Source organism: Cydia pomonella, chromosome 5 (genome assembly GCF_033807575.1).
Source record: "Cydia pomonella isolate Wapato2018A chromosome 5, ilCydPomo1, whole genome shotgun sequence".
NCBI classification, from domain to species: Eukaryota; Metazoa; Arthropoda; class Insecta; order Lepidoptera; family Tortricidae; genus Cydia; species Cydia pomonella.
The window spans coordinates 9,226,330-9,248,735 of NC_084707.1; the positions used below are offsets into that span (position 1 = coordinate 9,226,330).

Consider the following 22,406-nt stretch of genomic DNA (forward strand, 5'->3'; position numbering starts at 1 on the left):
ACTACGACATGTGCAAGTAAGTAGCAACATCCGAAAGAATTCAAAAATGTTCAGTCTTTCCTTTTATCATAACTTACTTTTTTTTTACTCTAACTATATTCTAACCCTGCACCAACTAGATATTTCGGTTTAGCCCATGGTTGACTGGTAGAGAATGCCTTCTGACATTAAGTCCGCTATTTGTCCTCTTCATGTATTGTGAAATAAAGTTTAAATAAATAACCCTGACGCTCCGTCCGGACGCCGAAGTCTCGACAAACAAGCAAACTTCTTAGCATGTTGGGAAAATCGAGACGTCTGCAAACCCTAATCGCGTAGGGTCTAATTAGCAAAGCACGGCGCGATTGTTTTGGAGGTGTAATCACCGGCGACCTTAGCCCGCTTACGTCGCATCTGTCAGCAGTCAGCTGAGCAGACACGCCGGCGCGGTCGATTGCGGTTTCAGGAGGTCCCATTTCGGTGACCTGCGAGAACCAAGCTAGTATTTAGGTAGGTATTCTAACAAACGTTAGAATTTAATAGGTTCAATGTTACAAACAATCATAAGGCAGTTCTGAAAAGTTAAAGTTTCACCGATATGAATACGATATGATATGTTTGCTACACAGTCATTCCTGTATCACTACACCTAAGGGGACTTTAGGCCGCCGCGTCTGTCTGTATGTATGTTCGTGATGAACTCAAAACCTACTGAACGGATTTTCATGCGGTTTTCACCAATCAATAGAGTGATTGTTGAGGAAGGTTTAGGCGTATAATTTGTTAAGGTTTTGTGTAACCTGTGCGAACTTGCGAAGCCGGGGCGGGTCGCTAGTATATCTATAAATCCACTCTAAGTACGAGTATATACTTCTGTGCTCAAAAGATGTAACTTTTTCAATAGCACGATTTTGACGAATTGCGAGTTCACAGTTCGGGGCGAACTACTAGTACCTAAGTAATGTTTTAGACTTTGTAGTAAATGATGAATAGTTATGTTAAGTACTTACGTATATTTTTTGATATTTTATTTATACCAGCTATAACATACTTGTTAGAACGTGACAGGCATAGTGACAAGTGATAAAAATGTGACCGTGTTACAGGCGCTGAACACTTATTGTTACATGAACATGACTAAATCTAAGGAGCATTCAACTAACAATAATAAATTAATGTTCAAGTTTAAATTTAGTATTTAAATGAGAAACCCTGAAGAAAAAGACCTCGATTTTTTTTGGAATAAGTATGACCTGCCTGCATAAAATATCAAATTAGACGTGCATTATGCATTAGAAATGCACACAAAAATACCATTTTCTGTGTTCGGTGTCTGTTCACCCATACGTCTGATGGTGATGGTACTAGAAAGTTGGAATTGATCATATCTTGTAGGTAACCTAGGCACTAATTATTTACGATCGATTTACGACTGCGTTGATGCGTTCCAGATGTGGTGTTGGAGGAAAATGCTGCAGGTTCCAGCAGATTCCTTGGACTGCATGTCGAGAAACATGTCGATCTTACGCGAATTGAACATCAAAACCTCTCAACTATCTTACGCGGAATACTGTAATGTTTCGGTCACATCGTAGACAGAAACCGCCAATTGTAGTTTAAATAATGAATGGAAATATTACGTGACTTTTTATAATTGAGAAACATTTTTTTTTTTACTTTTTGTTTGGCATTTGTCTATGTAAGACTGTCATCTTGGCTAGGTCCCCAGGAAAAAAGGCTCAGGATCTTCACTCATAATCGTTACTTGCAAAGTTGATGGCAAACGACCTAAAGACTTCAACCCGATAAGGTGGGCAGATCAAGTCCGTTCCACATTGAACACCTAGCTTCACGTCGCGCCTCAAGAAGTCAAATGCAGGCACAGATTGCGGGACATGGTCAGAGAAGCTGAGCTTCCTGCCGGTGAGTAAAGTTGCCAGAGCTCAAGGAGGGTGCGGAGTTTTAGGGTCGGCAACGCGCATATAATTCCTCTGTGTAACAGGCAAGCGTCCATAGGCTACGGAGACTGCTTACCATCAGGCGGGCCGTAAGCTTGTTTGCCACCGACGTTGTATAAAAAAAAGTGTTCACGACCCTCAGCAACGAGCAACACGACGCGAGGAGAACTAATTATTTACTGAAAATATAAATACAACGGACTCCTCGACATGCTTTTGGCCGGTTTTTAGGCAAGATTCTTATGGTGCAGTAAGTTCGTGTTCTCTCACTCTCACTGAGCATGCGTGAGCGAGATGAAAGTGTTTAAACGTTGCAAAATTTAAAATTTTGTAAGTCAATTAAATAAGAAAGTAACCGATACGTTCCCTAAAACAGTATATTGCCGATTTTTAATAGCAATTTTGATATTTTTAGGTTTTGTGCATAATTTGTAACAAATGGCATTGTATAACATACAACATAACAAATTGTTCGTAATTTTTTTTTATCGAGCGTAAGTCAAAAACTCAGGATTCGAATCGATACAGGCCCTCGAGAAAGGCCTCAAGATTGTTCATTGAATTTATGGCAGCTGTATTGTGGTCCAAAAAAGCGCTGTGACTTTTTTTTTAATCCGTTTTCTGAACCTACTGTACCTAATAAAAATATTACTTACAATAAGAACACGAATTAATTTAACAATACGAAAGGTCAAAAAGTAGATAATCTTTGAAATGGATTCTACTTCCGCGAAGATTAAAAACCACTTTCCTATATAGCAAGGTTTTATTTATAATTGCATTTTTATCAATATAGCAGCTCTTCGTGCCAATTGAGACCTTGCTAAGGACAGTAAGGATACTATTAAGAGGTCGATATCGTCTTACTGAGTGGTGTCAGGTCAAATGAGCACTTCGTTTCGTCCTAGCACTCCTAGCCCGAGCCTGATGGAAAACGTGTACCATTTGTCACTTATAAAGATAAATGGACAATTTACGACTATTAAATTACCAAGCAGTGAAGATATATATTTCATAATGGTTTGATGGTATGGTTTTGATTTATAAATACAAATAAAATCGGAAAGTAGAGCAAACTATTTGTGCCTTTAGCTTTTAAAAAATAATTAAAGAGGGAAATTGTTTTTGACATTTTTGATGTGAAGGTTTGATTTGAGTGATGCTTGATGCTTAAATAACGATTATTTTACTTTATTTCATCCTCGCATGTTTGGAGAAAAGCACTATATATGCCTCAGCAGGAATAGCAAAATAGATTTCGTAGATTCGTATTCTTTGTCTGAATCTGCTACGCATTGTCCAACTACTACAAATACTCATCAAAATTGCCATTTCCCAGACTCTCCAGATAATTGTACGCAATTTTTATTACACTTCTGATAAAAATAAGAAGCCGATATTTGGCATGTTAACGTTTAATAAGTTAATAACTTAGCTTTAAACAATTCGACGGTATATACTCGTAATACAGATTTCAACAGGTTATTAATGTAGCTGCCAAACTCGTCACGTCCCCGACAAAGTAGAACATTTTTTGGAATGCCCAACAACGTGTACCTACCGCTTATATCTCAAAATAGAGTTAGTATTTAACTTAAGGCAATAGAATTTTAAATTTTACTAATAGTAGAAATGTGCAGGGACGCAAATTTTTTACTGTAAAGATATCAGTATTCAAACGCATGGCCCACTTGTACCCCTTGACAGTCGCAAGTATGACTGTTCTTGTACAATCACATTTTTACCATAACGCATCCGTCCCAACCACGTGACAACTCTTAACTAATCAATTAGCTAAATACTTAATTAACAACTTCGTGTTTAAATAATGAACCCAACCCACTTTTGCATAACTTAGTGACAGTTCTTCGCACGGCCCTTAGAAGATAATAATGCGTTTCCATTGTTTGGGCCAGGTCATTAGCTCTATGATATAGTATCAAAAGAAATAAAATTATGACCGTACACACCGTACGACTTAAAGTATACACATGTTTTAAAGTTTTAGGCGGTAGCATATATTAAACAATTTGGCGCAAAGGTTTTGCCTAATGTCTATAGTCGCACAAAACTGACCGCGAGGTTCGGCTTGCGTCGTCGCCTCGCTCTTAGGGAAAATATATGACAATAAATACACTCCTGGTTTTTTACAACGAAAAAAAAAATACTGCTGTGAGGTGATGACGTCCTTAAATAATTAACTATAACCCAATTTGGCAAAAGAGAGGCTACAACAAAAGTGGCAATATTTGGTGTCACGCTACTCCGGCTATCAGGGGCACTGAGCCTGCGTAGTTAGGTACAAACAAACTCATTCAATTCTTTGCTGTTGTACAACAACTTTTTGTCTTCCTATCTCAAGCACCTCGTATTTCTCGAGCTGTCGTGAGCAGCATACCTACCCACCTCATTCGACATTCCAGATTTTGTTAAGTCTTTATAACTCCAAACAGTAATCGTCTCCTAGCTGACGTCAAACTTTACTTATGTTACACTTCCATAAATCAATAGCGCGTCTTACGATTGATTGCCCAACTCGCCTTTCTTCTAGCCGTTAGGTATTAAATTGAAAATCGATTAATGTCTATCCTAGGCTAAGGTCGCTGACCTAATTTCCGGCTTAGTGTTATTAACTTCCAAGGTCGTTTAGATGCACCGTGATACATATTGACCTTGCTGCCGCGCCATGGGAATGAGAGACAAGTTAATTATAGACTGTCAATTTCTAAATAACGTCGCTTGTTTTCACGAACGTGTTGCAATCTAGGGTTATTGTAAAGCTATCATGTGAGTTCACAAAAACTAATAGAAGGTTATACTATTGACACTGTATTTTGGCCCATTTGGTCTAATTACGAGTAAAGCTGATAAAACAGATATTCATATTAAATTGCGCGCAACTTAAAACTACTTCCAGAGGGCCGTTTACAAACGTCTGTAATCTGAAACACAAGTGAGTGTGTCTCTTTTTAACAAATACGGTAGTAAGCAGGGGATATGCGCTAGTACCTTTATATTTTTTACCTATAAATAGATCGCCTAATCCTAGCGATCCCTGATTGAATCTCACTTTCATTGTTCATACTGTGGTAAACACATTCAATTCCCGACGGACTAACAAGCTGTCAAAAATATACGTTTATAACATAAACAGAGGTAGGCAAAGAAAGCAATAAATATGTAATAAAGGCTGTCCAGAAGTATAAAAGTAATAATAAGACATAATGAAAAACGGGTGAAGTTCGTTTTAAGAAGATTCCGGGAAGAAACAGGACAAACACGGTACCTCGAAATATTAACCTAGTTAAATCGACATAAGACTCCTTTAATGTCCGTCATTGTGGCAGCGGTTAAATTAAAAGTAGGTAACAAAGTCTTCTCTAGCCAGAATGAAATAAAAACCGGCCAAGAGCATGTCTGGCCACGCTCAGTGTAGGGTTCCGTAGTTACTCTTCCGTCACAATAAGCTAAACTGGAACTTAAAGTATAGTGAATTGTTAACCAAGGGATGAAACGGTACCTTTCACCCGAGTTAAACAAATAGGCAAATTTGCATAATCAGTACCTAATTAAAGTAAGTCTTTTTACTATGAAGGGAAAACTTTTTGCGGTAACTCAAAAACAGCTAAACTGATCATGTCCGCTATAGTTTTCATTTAATGTCTTTCTTAAGCTCTACTTCCACGATTTTTTTCATATTTTTTGGACATATGGTTTAAAAGTTAGAGGGGGGGGGACACATTTTTTTTTTCTTCCGGAACGATTATCTCCGAATATATTCACTTTATCAAAAAATGTTTCTTGAAAACCCCTATTAGTTTTAATATACCTTTCCAACGATACCCCACACTCTAGGGTTAAAGCGAAAAAAAAAATTCACCCCCACTTTACGTGTAGGGGAGGTACCCTAAAAAAAAATTTTTAGATTTTGTTGTACCTACGACTTTGTCGGCTTTATTGATTTATATATCCATGCCAAATTTCAGCATTCTATCACTAACGACTACGGAGCAAAGCCTCGGACAGACAGACAGACGGACATGGCGAAACTATAAGGGTTCCTAGTTGACTACGGAACCCTAAAAAGAACGATCTAGGTTTAAAAGCATATATGAAACATATTGCTTCTAGATATATAAGGGACCAAGAGGAACGTGCCAAAAGAGGTAGCCAAAAAGTTTATAAAAGTTGACTAAAAAACGTACTTCAACGATTTATTATGTTCCGGCGAATCCCAATAATGTTCATGAAGGAAATTATTCCATACAACCATTCATTAATTTCCAAATTTTACCAAAAGCCAAATATTTTTACGAAATGTTTTGTATGGCCAAAGGAGTGGCTGCAAAATTGTGAAAAGCGGCATAATGAGTCGGGCCGCGAACAATTTAAGAAAAATAGTATTTTATACAATCGTGATATAAAAGAGAGCTTTTCAGTCGAGTAACGTGTTTAATCAAAGAGCAAGCTTCTTTAAAAGTAGAGTAGCCTAAGTAAGGTACGAGATTAAAAAGCTTGTTTATATCACTAATGTATACAATACTTTTTGTACGAGTCGTCTAAAATAATACTTTTCGTATTATAACACCTAATTAATGAAAATTGCTAAGTATCTTAGTAGACAACAATGTAGTACGAAAGACATAAACGCGCGACTATTTGTTGCCCGTTTAGTCTTTTTTATGGGAGCGCGGCGACAAGTGATTGGTCTTTTTAGGGTTCCGTAGCCAAATGGCAAAAAACGGAACCCTTATAGATTCGTCATGTCCGTCTGTCTGTCCGATTCTGTCACAGCCACTTTTTTCCGAAACTATAAGAGCTGTACTGTTCAAACTTAGTAAGTGGATGTATTCTATGAACCGCATTAAGATTTTCACACAAAAATAGAAAAAAAAACAATAAATTTTGGGGGTTCCCCATACTTAGAACTGAAACTCAAAAAATAGGATAGGTCTTCAAAAATGATATTGAGGTTTCTAATATAATTTTTTTCTAAAATGAATAGTTTGCGCGAGAGACACTTCCAAAGTGGTAAAATGTGTGTCCCTCCCCCCCCCCCCCCCGTAACTTCTAAAATAACATAATGAAAAATCTAAAAAAAATATATGATATACATTGCCATGTAAACTTCCACCGAAAATTGGTTTGAACGAGAACTAGTAAGTAGTTTTTTTTTAATACGTCATGAAATTTAAAAAAAAAAATTTTTTTCTTCATACCCATACGTGTGGGATATCTATGGATAGGTCTTCAAAAATGATATTAAGGTTTCTAATATCATTTTTTTCTAAACTGAATAGTTTGCGCGAGAGAACCTTCCAAAGTGAAAAAAAGTGTCCCCCCCCCCCCCCCTGTAACTTCTAAAATAACAGAATGAAAAATCTAAAAAAAATATATGATATACATTACCATGCAAACTTCCACCGAAAATTGGTTTGAACGAGATCTAGTGAGTAGTTTTTTTTAATACGTCATAAAATTAAAAAAAAAAAATATTTAGGTTCCTAATATCATTTTTTTCTAAACTGAATAGTTTGCGCGAGAGACACTTCCAAAGTGGTAAAATGTTGAACAAGATCTAGTTACTAGATTTTTTTTTAATACGTCTTAAATTGTACGGAACCCTTCATGCGCGAGTCCGACTCGCACTTGGCCGCTTTTTTATAGTTGACTACCGCGGATCGAAATGAATAGATGAGTTGGGAGCCTATACACGAAAAATACGTAATTATAGTTTGGTATATACGAAATCTTAATTCAATCATTACAAGGGCGCAAATTCGGTAATAATTTAATAAATATTGTTACATTTTTCAACCAAAAATTTAAATTATTTTATTGTAATGTTTACCTTATACCTATTTTTAAAATAAATCTGGTACACCCACTCTCTTTACTTCTGGTACACCCACGTACCCTGGTCATTGACCAACCTACCTACAACCATCAAAAGAACGCAACTTACTACAGAGCCTACCAATTCTTATTATTTGCTTGTCTGTGATGGGAATGAACTGAGCAAATTTAATTTGCGAGTTATAGGAGAGCACAATCGCAAACGCAAACCGACGAGTCCTCGCCTGAGGTTGGCCCGATCGTGAGCTGACATTATATACTAATTTACTTTACACTGAACGTAAAATGAATTGATTTAACATTAGTATAGTTTTATATAAGGTCACGGTTGCTTTTCTTCGTTTTATAGTAAGAGGTGTTGCACAGGGTGCCTGTTGAGCCAAACTGCTGTAACATACTACGACACAACGTTTCCTTCTACATAATCCAGTAACTTTGTCGCCATTTGCGTAAAATCTTAATGACAGATTGTGTAATGTTGGCTCAATGAAAAATCCAAGTTTGTCACCTCGAACACCGAACGCAACTTTGTAAAAAATCAATAGAGCCGCTAATTTTTTTTTTAGTTTCGGGTGATTATAACTGTACTAACCGTGCCTACTCCCAAAGGGGGGATAAGCAAATTTTTGTTAATATTGGATTTAAAATATCTTTTGTCACACGTCATGTGACCCAAGTTGAAACGACATTCAAGATTCTGATGACGTCACAACTCTCGGTTTGGCACTGTTGACATCAACCAAGACACCCCCGTTGTCTGATCTCAGTACAAAATTTAACGCTCGAGCTGTAGCCATTTTGGTGGTGGGCAAGCTGTGTATGTGAGCGTATATATGTGTATGTTTTTAGTACGCTTTTAGGGATGCGGAATTGACGATTTTAATCATTAATTGAAACTTCGATATCTTCACTAAAAGTGAACACATATAAAATGCAAATAATAAATACTTTCTGATATAATAAAATAACTCAATTATTGCGGAAAACATATTTTATTAGTTGGTTAAAAACCCACACATACACAGCTTGGTCACCACCTAAATGGCTACAGCTTGAGTATCAAATTTTGTACTGAGAACAGACAATGGGGGGTCTCAAACCGTAAACTGTGACGTCACAAAGCATCTGTCAAAATATATTTTGTTAATTTAACATATCTAGCCATAAAGCAACGTCTGGTTAATATCAAACGTTTTACAAGCGAAGCGTTTCAAAAAATTGTAATCAACCTTATTCCAAGCTCTGTTCTCCTGCATGTAGCTCTGTCTTCGGCCTTGCATTTAAACGCGCTGTAATCGGACGCTTTGGGCCTTCGGCCTTATGTAGTTCGGCTTTCGTTTTCATTAAAAGTTGGCCATGAATGCATTTTGCTTTTCTCTCGCAAGTCTTGCCCCTAGCCTCGAACTGAAGTCCGAATCTTATGCTCCGGGTCATCAGCTCTATGCAGAGCTTGCTTTTCGGCCTTGTTTTTTAAAACACAGCCATTTGTTCTTGTCCGAGCTCAGCTCTTCTGATCTTCTATCTTTTGGTCCCCTATGAACGTGGCCCGCAGGAAGGCTTCAGCCTCACGTACATTTGACCTTTGGTTCGATTCCAAGCTCTTCTTTCCCGTCTCTGGGTTATAGATAACAGCGAAAATCGAAGTTCGTTAATTGCGAGCATATTTCTCTGTCAACAGAGAAAGATCCCCGCAATTTGCGAATTTCGGTTTTCGCGGTAGGCCCCCTGGGAACTGCACGGGAAGGGAACGCGCCGAGTACGTACGAGTATAAATGCTGTGGTGGTATTCCCTTTTATTTGCTATTTACATGATATCCACTAACAGCCCCTGTTCAGGGCAACCTAATATTGTGACGTGACGGACGGGTAACTATGGAACCTAATATTGAGCATGGCCCGCCATGCTCTTGGCCTGCACTTATTATTTTTATGAAACTGCAATTTGGGTTAAAAAAAAGGTTAACCAAGTGCGCCAAAACTCAATCTCGCTCTACCCTGATCGAGCCGGCGCTGCCTGTACGATTTCGAGGCACAATAAGTTGAAGGCTACGGGGCCTACGGGAGGTTCGGAGATCAGTGCCGGAGCGCGGAGTAACAAATTTGAATTTGGAACGACGGTAATCAGAGCCTGAAGGATCAAATAAAATTGAAAACAAAGTACAGAGAATACGCAAGGATCGATGTTTACGAATAGGGAGCCAAGTTAAGTTTTTTACGATAAGCGGAGATTAAACGATGGTTCCGAAAAAAACACTATGAAGGTTCGCTACCGGGCTACAATATGCGTCGTTGTGATTAAGTAGCAATTTACAAGAAAGTTACAGAAATAGGTAGGTTTAATTTCATTTCTATGAGTTTGATTATCAAATGAATACCAATGTACTAGCCATTTCAAAAGTGATGTAAAGTCGAATATCATTGTAGAATCATCATGGAATCACGAGTATCATCATAGTCTGGGAGCCCAAGAGGGGAATTTTGTAGTTACTTGAGCGCGTCAGATTAAGATACGAGTGATATCTTGCTACCCCGCGGAGACTACGTACCGGCCAAAAATATATCACCTTTATGTTTTTTTTGTGAACATATTTATAGAAATCAATGTAGTTAAGATTCTAGAATACATATATTACTTATAGCTTTACAAAATAATATAATGAATATTTTTTTGAAATAATGTAGAAGTATCATTATACTCATCATATTGCTTAAAACAATCACATCACAACAAAGTGAAGTTAGTTTTGAGTACCAATAAAAATTAAAAGAAGTAATAGTTGAACATAATATTTATTGAATATAGTGTAACTACATTAATAATTTGTAGCAAAGCCTTTTGCTTTGATCACTGCTTCACAGCGTCTAGACATAGACTCCACAAGAACGTCAATTAAGTACCTATTTATTCTAGTCCGTTATGCCCTCAAATCTGTAAAGTGGACTAATGCCCATTGCGGAAAATGCACCCTACACCTTGACGGCACCTCCTCCGTGTTTTACAGCAGGAAGTTGATACTCGGGATTGTATCTGGTACCAGTAGGACGACGAACCCACCTTATGCCATCACTACCAAACAACATAAATTTGCTTTCATCGCTCCAGAGTACATCGGCCCACTGTTGCGGTGTCCAGTGTTCGCGTGCTTTACAAGCTACTCTCATTTTTCAGTTCTTCAGCGATATTCGCGGTTTCTTTACAGGACGTCGTCCGTGTAATCCGGCGTCCTGCAAACGACGTCGGGCAGTACTTATAGATTGAGTAGGCTGCCCTGGGGTCGATTTTTCTTTGATAATATCCGACGTTGGTAACCGAGGATTCGCACGAGAGACACGCAAATTATTACGGTCGACTACAGATGTAGTGCAACGTGGTCTGCCGCAAGTTTTGTAGCCAATTGAACATCTAGGAGACTTTAAACGCTTAAATAGCTTTGTAACCGCCGATCTTGAAACACCAAACTGCTGCGAAAGCTCTTTATGGGTACGCCCCTGCTTGTAGCCAGTAAAGAGAGCTTTCTGTGGACAGGTGTCCAAATTCTTCGACCTACGAGTCTTCGGCATCTTCGATTCGTTAGACACCTTAGTTTTTTTATGTTATTTCACTGACAATTTCACGTTTATATGCGATTATAGGAATACTGTCATATAGTATTATTAAAGTAAAAACACCAAAAACCTACAATAACGACCATTATATGTGGCTGGGTTTTCTCATCGCTCGCCCAAGTAATCTACATGCAACCTACTTCATGATGTACGAGTAGTAAGGTAAAAATAGTTTAGAATATGTAAAAAAAGTTTTTCCTTTTTAAACACAAAGGTGATATATTTTTGGCCCGTACTGTACCTTAACCACTTTTAGCAGTCTATATTGAGCAGTTGGTTGGTGGGGGGTTCAACAAATCGTCAAGCAGATTGTGGATTTGGTCATTTTAGTCCAGCTGCCGTTTTGAGCCGTTTGAGATGTAAGAGAACTTGAAAAAAAAACACAATTTGTTATACGAAATGTAATAATTAAAATGAATCAACAACAACACCCACGGAATTCATTAGAGTAAAAAAATACGTAACATCTCGGTTACTAACTTAAACTTAAAAATAATATTTAGGTGTAAGTGCGTTTTGTTCGAAGATGTGTAATTTCGTCTTAGAAATATCTTGTTAATTATAGTGATTTATTAGAAGCTTTCTTTGCTTCTGATCGATCGGTCATCCGATTCACCGGGTTCACCTTGCATGTTATTTTGTACGACTCCACCATCTTCACGGAGTCCCGCACTAAGATCGTCGATCTGATGGTAAACGCATGAGAGAAACACACCGTCGAATCGCAGAGCGCGGTCTGGAAACTCAGGTACAAGCGGTAATGAGTCTTACTGGTCCTATGTTTAAGCTTCATTTCCACTCTACCGGGTAGTTTAGTTCCTTTATGCGGGCAGTCTACAAATTCGAAGTCGTCTAAAGTGACGTCTTTGTTGTTGTCATCCCGCACGCACACATGCCAGTTCTGGGGCGCTCCCGGCGTGAAGTTCACATTTTTCGTGTCCGCGTCTAAACTTACGTTGAAATAAATAATAAGGTTACCGCACTTTCTATTCACGAACAGATCATTTTTGTACAGTATTAAATTCTCAGGCTCTGTGAACTTGGGTTCCGGAAGTCGGACTTTGAACTCTTGGCACACGTTTTTGGCTAGGTTCAAAAGCTTAATGCTATGATTGTTGGTGTCTGCTATGTAGAGATATTTGCCGTCGGCGCTGGCTGACAGCCCTGAGGGCTCGTTGAACTTGACGGGGTCCGTGGTCTCGATCATGGTGGGGATCAGGGTTGTCACTTTTTGTAGGCCGATGTCGACTTTCTTTATCTTATGGTTGTAGGAGTCTGCTATGTAGAGGGTTTTGTTCGACTCACAGTAAGCAACTCCAAGCGGATGTTGAAGTTTCGCCTCTTGGCCGATGTCGTCTACGTCTCCAAACGCGAACAGGTTCTAGAACAAAGCAACTGATTCAGCATGGTTTCAACTTACTTACATTTACATAACTGTGTGGTTGTTGACTTACCAAAGGGTTTCTGTCACCGCCGCAGAGCGTGGAGACCTGTCCTGTGGAAAGAGCTAGCCTCCTTATGGATGAGCTCTCGGAATCCGCAATAAATATCTCAGGACTTGAACCTAAAACAATAAATATAAAGACATATTGAACAATTTAATATATTCAAGAATTTAATTGTAGGTGCACAAAAAATAAATGTTAAAATAATATAAGCAGCATATAAACGTTTATTGCAATAAAATGTAGGTTATTAGTATCATTTAATACCAATGGCGTAAGCAAGCAATAAAAATAATTATGCAAATTAAACTAACCCATAAATAAATGAAGAATGAGGATAATATTTTTGATCACCATTTATTCACATATTTTGTTAAATGAGTTTTTTTTTCTAGTTCTCCTAGCCTCTTAGAACATAGCAGACTAAATGGGAACAGGTTACTTTACGAAAAAAGTAGATAAATAGATTATGAAATTAATATATCACACTTTTTTCAAAGTTCATTATCATATTAAAAAGTTTCAACGGCTTTCGTTTTCATGGCATTTCATTTTCCCGTTTTAAGTTTAGAAAACAAGAATCCAAGTGAAGAATTGTGGTTAATTTTAGGTATCTGTATGTAATTTTAATATTTTCTCTTAGTTAAGGCATGCTTTTAGGTAATGTTAATGACATAGAAAGTAATGTTTATACGGAACACACGGAATAAAAATCCCTTGGAATGTACAGAATAGCTCACCAGTTCGAAGCGCCAGGCCTGAAGGCTGCGCGAAGGCCGCAGTGTTGGGGTACGCACTGTTGCGCGCCGCCTCCGCGCCGGACCCCGCGATACACACGCAGGTTCCTGTGCAACGAAAATTCATTTCATTGTTATTGTAATAAAACTCAGTTTCAATAAATATGTGCTTCAAGAATTGTATACCGTTAATAAATATGTTAATGACAAACTATCGGCGTGACTACAAAACCTAAAATACGTTATGGCCTTAAGATAATGTGTAGAAATCATTTTTAAGGTTAAAAATCCTAAAAAATAATCGATAAACATAATTTTACCGTATTTATATTACTTAAATGATACATTTTAAAATAAAGTGGTGACTCTAGAGTTATAGAGCTCGCGATCCCCCATGAAAAAAATGCAAAAACTGAATCGATGCTGTCCAAAATTACTTACTACAAAAAAATTACGTAACAGCTACTCCATATAAAAAAGCGACATACATTTTTCGACAACGATTATTTTAGGGAAAAATTGTTTGACGTTTGTACTTGACATACCTTCAGTGAACGTCTTGTACTTCCACCAGATGGTGGTGTCCAGGAACAGCGCCCAGATCTGGTGCGAGCCAGCGCAAGCCACGAGCAGTACTCGACGTTTCTCGTCCTTTTTTTCTGAAACAAAAACTTGTGTTTGAGTTGCTAGTAGAACACAGAATTTTACATTATTTAGCGACAATTAAAATAAAATAAATGAAATGTTATTACCAACAATAGTAGACTGAGTGTTAAAATAAAAAATAGGTGTAAGTACATCGTGTCATTAACGACGACGCGTGCCTTGAGTCGTATTGTCATGTTTTTAGGGTTCCGTACCCAAAGGGCCAAACGGGACCCTAGTACTGAGACTTCGCTGTTCGTCCGTCCGTCTGTCACCAGGCTGTACGTCATGAACTGTGGACAGTTGAAATTTTCACAGATGATGTATTTCTGTTGCCGCTATAACAACCAATACTAAAAACAGAATAAAATAAATATATAATAATCCCATAAATAAAACATGATATTTTGCCGTTTTTATAAATAATGGTACGGAACCCTTCGTGCGCGAGTCCGATTCGCACTTGGCCGGTTGTGTTTTTTCAAGAGAAAACTTAAGTGGTAGGTATACATATTTTTTCGAAAAACTGAGGACAATAGTGTAGGCGAATAGTGCGCTTTAAAATGAAACTAACAATGATATGATATGATATGATTTATTTATCTCACAATATACAATTTCACTTAAAACTACGCGTGGTAAATTCTTAGGAATTTATATTGTGATTGTCGGTTTGTCTTACTTTATATACATAGGAAAAACATGTGACAATTAATAATTCATTTAAAAACTAAAGTTTTTAAATTTCAATTGTATAAATAAATTCACCAAGAACGGGTCGTCATTAAGGTAGAAAATAAATAGTTACAGTAACAGAAATAATGTCAGCAAAAGAAATAATGTCACCATTAGGGTCGTTATTAAGCTAACAAAGAAGTAAATTATAGTAAATCTTAAAATACAGATGTCGACAATATGCTTACTATTCAAATAAATAATTGGTAATGTCATAAAACTCTTTTATAGAATACAATGGGTTATCCAATAAAAAGTTTCTCAAACGGCTCTTAAATTTTTCATTAGAGGGCTCGTCTTTTAAGTCTTGGGGTAGTCGCTCCTAGTAAGTTGGACCGATGACACGCGGATTTTTCCCTGCAAGTGCCATGCGACGCGGGACGGTTCTAAGACGTCCTGTTGAACGAATCACTTTACCAGAGACGCTTACTTTCGAAAACGATGGTAAGTTGTTCCTCACAAAGCTATGTTGTGTCATACCTACTCATACATACAACAGTTAAAGGTTAGATTTGACAAATCTGCGCGTCATCATGGATGGCACGAACAGCACGTTTCGCCGCATCCTAAATTGAGCCATTAATATTTGAAATAAATTGACATATTTTGCAATAGTACTTACAGCCAAAGAGAACTCGAAATAGAGGTACATTGTCAAAGTAAACTTTGTAGCCACAGTAAATTTACTGCAATCGTTCGACACATGATTACAACTTTTAGAACGCCATTTAACTTTTATCCTTATTCTTTCATTTATATGTGTTAAATTTGTTAAATATCGAAATGGGCGCCATCTACTCGAGCATAGGCCAAAGGTATGGCGCCATCGCTCGAAAAGATGCCGAGTTTACTTTGACACTTCACTTCTAGAGGTATTTCAAATTCTCTGACACAGCTACAACAATTTAAAATTGAACCATCAACACTCGTCATGACGGTTCATTGTGGAACATGGCGGAATACGTTTACCTTTGTCATCCTCCTTGTCGTCCTTGTGCGGCGCGGGCAGTCCGGGCGGAGCGGGCGGCGGCGGCGGCGGCGGCCGCACCGACATGTCCATGTCGGGCGTGCGGTACAGCACCACGTCCCACGGCGACGACAGCGCTTGGAACCCGAGGCACTTGCCGCCTGCACAGTATGGGCTCATTTACATGGTGCGAGAACTCGAGAGTTTCATTACATTGTGGTATTTCGGTCGGCCGAATTGGTTGTAACCTCAATAGTCCGGAATGTAACTGAAATCGCTTGCGTGCAGTGTAAATCACCCCTATTTCAAGTTTATGAAGAGTCCCGACCAGTATGACAGAGGGCGTCATCTGTAAAGTTTCAATTTAGACCACAAGGTGTCCAGACCCTATAACGCAGCATTTTCTTACTGGAGTGCAAAGTTAAGAGTCAGATTAGAATTTTGCATTTCAAATACTTGCCTCCTTTACCTAATGTTGTAGGACGTAACTGTCAACTCCCAGAAACAGAACACACAATTGATCCGCTATAGTGGGAAAGTCATTTAGATATACATATAAGGAATAAAAGCGGCCCAAGTACGTAAGTACTTAAATAGATTCGAATACAATTAGAGTTAGACCTAGCTAAGTTGGCATTGCAATAGTTTAATGGAAAAACATGATTCTTGCTGTACTTTTCAAAGATCAAAAGAAATGAAATATCGAAACTACTAGATTACATTGCCCGCTGTCACAACTTTTGTGATTTAGGCCCTTTTCGTTGAAGTCATAAAAGAGATAATCCACGCTTCGTGTTTTGTAACTAAAACCTGGAAATAATTATCAAATGGTTCTCCATTTTTATATACTTACATCCATATTTCAGAAAGATTCTATATTAAAATATACCCTATATTTTGACAACTTGGTCAAAATCCCCAAGTCAAGTTAAGCACATGTGTGTTATATATTCTGGTCACAAATACATATATCTACACGAATTTGTTTAAAAGGTATTTTTGGGCAAATATAGCACTGAAGGCAAATTTAGCTAGTTTAACGGTACTTATCACAAGAGATTTATTTCTCAAATTCTCGAGGTAAGGAGCTTTTTTCCCGTCTCGACGTAGGATAAATTTCTCGAGATTTCTCGGCTCGAGAATTCTCGAGCAGAAACCCTATACACCACGCACCCTGGTCGCCGTGCTCGGCCTGGCGGCCGCTGCCGGCGAGCACCTCCACGGTGCCCTCGTCGAGGTGCAGCGCGCGCAGCGCGTGGTTGCCGGTGTCGCACACGGCCAGCACGCTGCCCAGCAACCAGCAGACGCCCTGCGGCGAGTTTAGCGCCGCCTCGTGGAACTCTGACAACAAGCAATTTAATACATTGGTATCTGCTTTTTTTTTCGTAGCATTTGAGCGTAGCATTCATAAAGTGGTCATTTAATATTGCGGCTGGGTGTACTTATACGCGAGTCTAGTTGTTGTTGTGATACTTGTCATACTTGTTTCCTACTCGGTTTTTGGATGCTTATTCGAATTCGAGTAGCACTATTTATATAATATTATTTCGACATAATTATGCACGAAAAGTGCTCATTAGGCGGGTCCACACAGAGCGAGCAAATGCGCGAGGAAATTTCCTCGCGCACAAACCGGCCAGTGTAGATGTGCCTCGGCCGAGGCTCGCTCTGTGTGGACCCGCCTATTCCCGCACGCATGCGGGAAAGTAGCACCATATGTACTGTAATTATAATATATAAATACTTAAATACATAGTAAACATTTTTTTTTTAAACAATAAATAAATGAAATGAAAAATTACAATCATGACTCGGGGACAAATATTTGTGCTTGTCACACAAATAAATACCCTTACTGGGATTCAAACCCAGGACCATCAGCTTCAAAGGCAGGGTCACAGCAGTCATAAAACAGCAAACAAGCAATATTAATCAGCTTTGAACTTACTGCCGTCCTTGAAGCCAGGGTCAGGTCCTCCAATAATCCTCAGGATAACTCCTGAGCAGTCCGTTATCAATATACGATGGTTTCCCGTATCTGCGATCGCCAGGAAAGGTTCTTCTGAACGACCCTTGTAAAATGGGTTCAAGGCAACCTACAATGTTTTAAAAATTATGTACTATCAAATTAGAATCTATATTCAGAAGTGTAATAAGAAACATCTTTGTAGTTAAAAATATCAAGTACTTTATAGATACAATTATATCTCCCAATGTATCTACAATACCACAACAAGGTCAAACCTCCTAAATGCTCATAGCTCAAGTCCGGTCGTGTATGGAGTATTGCAGCCACCTTTGGGATGGGTCTGCCAAGTATCAGCTAGCCGCCTTAGATTCAATAGACAAACGCGCTAGGAAGCTTATTGGAGATGCGAGATTGGTAGAGGCTAGACTGCAGAGCCTAGAACACCATAGAAAGGTAGCCTGTTTATCGGTATTCTACAGGATACATTTCGGGGAGTGTGCAATGGGATTACATAATCTAATCCCCCCATCTCCGTTCTGCCACCGTGGGACTAGACGCGGACTTGCGTTTCACCCTTACGTCGTTACTCTGCCGCTGATTCGCACTAAACGCTACGCATCCAGCTTTATCATGCGAATGGCTAAGGAGTGGGATTCACTTCCTGCAAATCTATTCCCAGTCCACTATAATTTGGATCTTTTTAGATCGAGAGTGAATAGACATCTTTTAGGTAAGCATGTTCCATCCTAGACTGCATCGGCACTTACCATCAGGTGAGATTGTGGTCAAATGCTTACCTTTTCCTAATAAAAAAAAAAGGTAATAGGTGTCAGGTGCAAGCCTGAAGAAAGGTTTAGTCAGTAAAAAACCCTGGTTTTGTCATGTTCATCTTTCTATTCTGACGTGATTCTGACTTACCATAGAGCCCAGCCCTGTACTAGAAACAATTTGGTATATGTATACATTCTTTAATCATTGTTTCCCACCTATTGTAATGGTTAATTTAAATACAAACCTTACTAGGAAACCGCAGCACATCATCAGCTCTTGGCTTCACATGCTTGGAGACGCCTATGGGTAGGGGAGTTGTAGCGATCTTGCCACTGAAATGTCGCAGCGCAGCGCCCACAAACCACACGAGCTCGTCGCGGTGGCCCTCGCCCGTCAGGACAAACATTGGCCTGTTGCCAGGACCTATAGAATAATAGAATTTTGTGCAACGGGTACATGATAAGGGTTCTTAAAATTTTAAGGCCGAAGTTATAAAATGAAACAAAGTTGAGTTTTGTAAAGACAGGCCCAGACATGATTTTCTGAGTTATTTGATCTTAACAGATTAAACATTAAAGGTACTAAATTCTGGCGTAATAAAAATAATTGTACCTTAGCGTTTTTTTCTTAAAAATTAAATCGATAATTTGAAAAATTATAACGCCTGCAAAATTATAATAGCAAGCAAAATATAAAATGAGTAAAACTTGGAAAGCACAAATAAAATGACTCATATTATAATTCAATATGAAGGTACAAAAATTTGGCTTTTATAGAATTTATCAATAACCACGGGAACATAGCGTAATAAAGTACACCCGCCATTCTGACTTTCAGGATGGCGGGTGTACTGTTTTTTGATGATAACTTTACGTACCGTGAGGTACAATTTTTTTTAATGGAGGTACTAAATAGTACAAATTAGGTACAAAAATATGGTATGGTTTTCAATTATTTTTATTTAGGTACACCCGCCATTCTGACTTTCACAAAAAAAAATATGTTTGTTTTATCATTTTGATACTTCAATAATTCAAAGAAAAAATACAACTGGTACTTTTGTATATTTAAGTACTTGTTTAATACAAACATTTAATTGGTTTCACCTCAGTGACTTGAAACCTCTCCAAGCCAAATAACAACCTCTCTAAACAGATACTGCCCCATAAAACAAAAATCATTAATACATACTTTTTGGAGTTTCCCTTGATATTTATGTTACTGAGGGTCCACTATACACCATGTTTTTTTTTTAATTCCGTTAACTTCAGGGTATGGGTAAGTATGTTGTAAGGAAACTAAATGGCAATATACATCTTTTTTTTTGTAAAAAGTATTTTAATGTTGCATATAGCATTGTTGTAGCATGGGCATTACATTTAACCCAACCAAGCAATAGGAAACTGTGACATATCAATGTCATTTAGAACATTGATTTGTCTATGACAGTATGGTCACGTCTGAAAATATTGATACGAAAAAAGTGCCAAAAATATGTACACAAGACTATATTGCCCATATATTAAGGTAGTATATACATATTTTTGGCACATTTTTCGTATCGATATTCTCAAACGTAACTGTATATACATTTAGTAGCAAATGTATAAACTCATAATAAACACTAATCAATATGTAAATAGGCCCTAAGGCAACGCACTGTACGCAATGTACACGCTCGTAAGGGCCTTATAATAAGATAAAAATAAATTATTTATTATCAACGAAATGGAGTTAATTAGAATATGTGTCTTTGAGAATGTCACTTGATTTAAGCTCAGGAATACACTACACCCTTGAAATCTATGGCAAAAAAAAAACCTGGTGTATACACCGTGTTTTTATTGAATTTTTTTTTGTTTTTTTTTACAATTTTTATATTTATAAAAAGTAACTAAATGTTGCATATAGCGTTGTTGTAACATGGGCATTACATTTAACTCAACCAAACAATTGAAAACTGTGATATATCAATGTCATTTCTAACATCGATCGTCCGAGATAGTACGTATGTTTAGTAGCAAATGTATGTACTCGCACTGAACACTAATCAATAAGTAAACAGGCCCTAAGGCAAGTGTACACGCTCGCAAGGGCCTTATAATATAAAAATTTATGATTGATTATCTCCGAAATGGAGTTAATTAGAATATCGGTGTCTTTGAGAAAGTTACTTAATTTAAGCTCAGGAATGCACCTTCGAAATTAACGCAAATAAAAAAAAAAACACGGTGTATAGGGTTGCCATAATTAAATAATTATTTGGAATACATAAGGGATAATGGGGTAGTAATGATGGTGGGACCATTACATATTCACATAGCTGCTATATCACTTTGTACAAACTGGTTAGATAGAGATGAGTGCTACAAGTGTATTAACAGTACCTAGAATTAAGAGAGTAGGCCAGCAGCGAATTCCAAGGGCCTCCCACACAGCACTATCAGCATCGTTCACCACTGGGTGATGAATGTCATACCGCTGCACTGCTGACAGCACATTAGCTGAATCTTTCTCATTACTAAACTTTGCACAATGGACACCAATCTGTGAAATAAAATTAATAAATTTTAGGTTTTTATTTACTGTACTTTTTTAAACAAAAGGCAAAACCATTGTATCAAATTGCTTCTACTTTATTTTTTCTCAATTACTATCCATGCCTATTCTTTCATTGAAAAGTTACTAAAATTCAGATGCTTAACATAGGTACAATTCATGATTGTGCATGCCATGTATCAATTACACTTGAAAATGTACAATTGACCTGCACGGTTTGTAGGCAGGTAAATAGTACAGTACTCAATTAAAATGCTGCAGTATAATTATTTTTAAGGATTTTAAGTTTTTCAAGCAATTAAAGCATGAGACAGGCCAATATTGTTCATTGCATACAGTGCATTTGTTTAATGAATTTCTTACCAAAACCAGTCCATTTTCAACTTTGTGTAACTTCTCGATATGTGCCAGGTCTGGTAAGACGTGGTAGCAATTAATGCAGCAATATGTCCAAAAGTCCAAGACCACAATCTTCTCAGAGCAGTGTTGGGCCAGAGATAACGGTTCCGATACATTTACCCACTCCAAGTCTAGAAGTAAATAGATGTCATCACGAAAACTGTCAATGCTAGTTCATTAGCATCTAAAGCTATTCTAGTCTAGTTTCAATTACTTAAATTTAAATAAATATGAATACTTATACTTACTTTTCTTGAAGTCTTCTACAGGCGGTACAACAGCCCAAACTTTTTTTATATGACTAATAATGAGTGCGTCTCGGTCTGCTTCGGATCCCGCCGCTGCCATGGCCTCGGTCAGGTCCATGCAGGCCTGTGCTACATAGTCTAAGGGGCTCGACTCCATTTTTAACTAAAGTTACAAAATCAGATCCCAAATAGTCTCATTCCAAGTTTCTACTTGAGATTTTCAACTTTGGTTGAAAGTACTGGAAAAACCATGGAAAAACAATACAATACGCCACTACACAGTACACACATTATTGACATGTACATGTCACTGTCATTGTCACTCAAAAGCTATTGAAGGACATTAGAAATGCTTTAATTAATGTACTTCAGTTTTTTAGTAAACGTTTATATAAATGTTTCAAATAGCAAAAAAAGTATTCGATCATCGGTCAATTGTCTATGACATGATATTATTCCAGACACAACTAAAAACTGTTTTGATAGTTAAGAGCTTTTTAATTAAATCCAAAACAGTACGTGCCCAGTGTCC

General features: G+C 37.8%; 1 protein-coding gene and 1 long non-coding RNA gene across 2 annotated transcripts in view; one reads left to right on the top strand and one right to left on the bottom strand.

Moving 5' to 3' along the window:
* LOC133517685 (uncharacterized) overlaps positions 1-22,406 on the top strand; it is a 125,201-nt gene that overhangs the window by 96,349 nt on the left and 6,446 nt on the right. The gene's annotated exons all lie outside the window — the stretch shown is intronic.
* Positions 11,786-22,193, bottom strand: LOC133517671 (NHL repeat-containing protein 2). Its single transcript, XM_061851031.1, has 11 exons — positions 21,875-22,193; positions 21,591-21,757; positions 21,056-21,215; positions 18,913-19,091; positions 17,877-18,024; positions 17,102-17,269; positions 15,931-16,089; positions 14,127-14,240; positions 13,585-13,689; positions 12,854-12,963; positions 11,786-12,780 (listed from the first exon to the last, which is right to left on the bottom strand). Exons 1-11 carry the CDS (start codon positions 22,029-22,031, stop codon positions 11,959-11,961), a joined length of 2,289 nt encoding a protein of 762 aa, XP_061707015.1. The 5' UTR covers positions 22,032-22,193; the 3' UTR covers positions 11,786-11,958.

Bases quoted from the DNA above. Each gene is read 5' to 3' on its own strand.
- LOC133517671 (XM_061851031.1), bottom strand. From the start codon at position 22,031: ATGGAGTCGAGCCCCTTAGACTATGTAGCACAGGCCTGCATGGACCTG. The intron at 21,216-21,590 runs GTAAGAAATTCA...TTTATTTCACAG, and splicing joins TTGAAAATGGACTGGTTTTG to ATTGGTGTCCATTGTGCAAA. The intron at 12,781-12,853 runs GTAAGTCAACAA...GCTTTGTTCTAG, and splicing joins GCGGTGACAGAAACCCTTTG to AACCTGTTCGCGTTTGGAGA.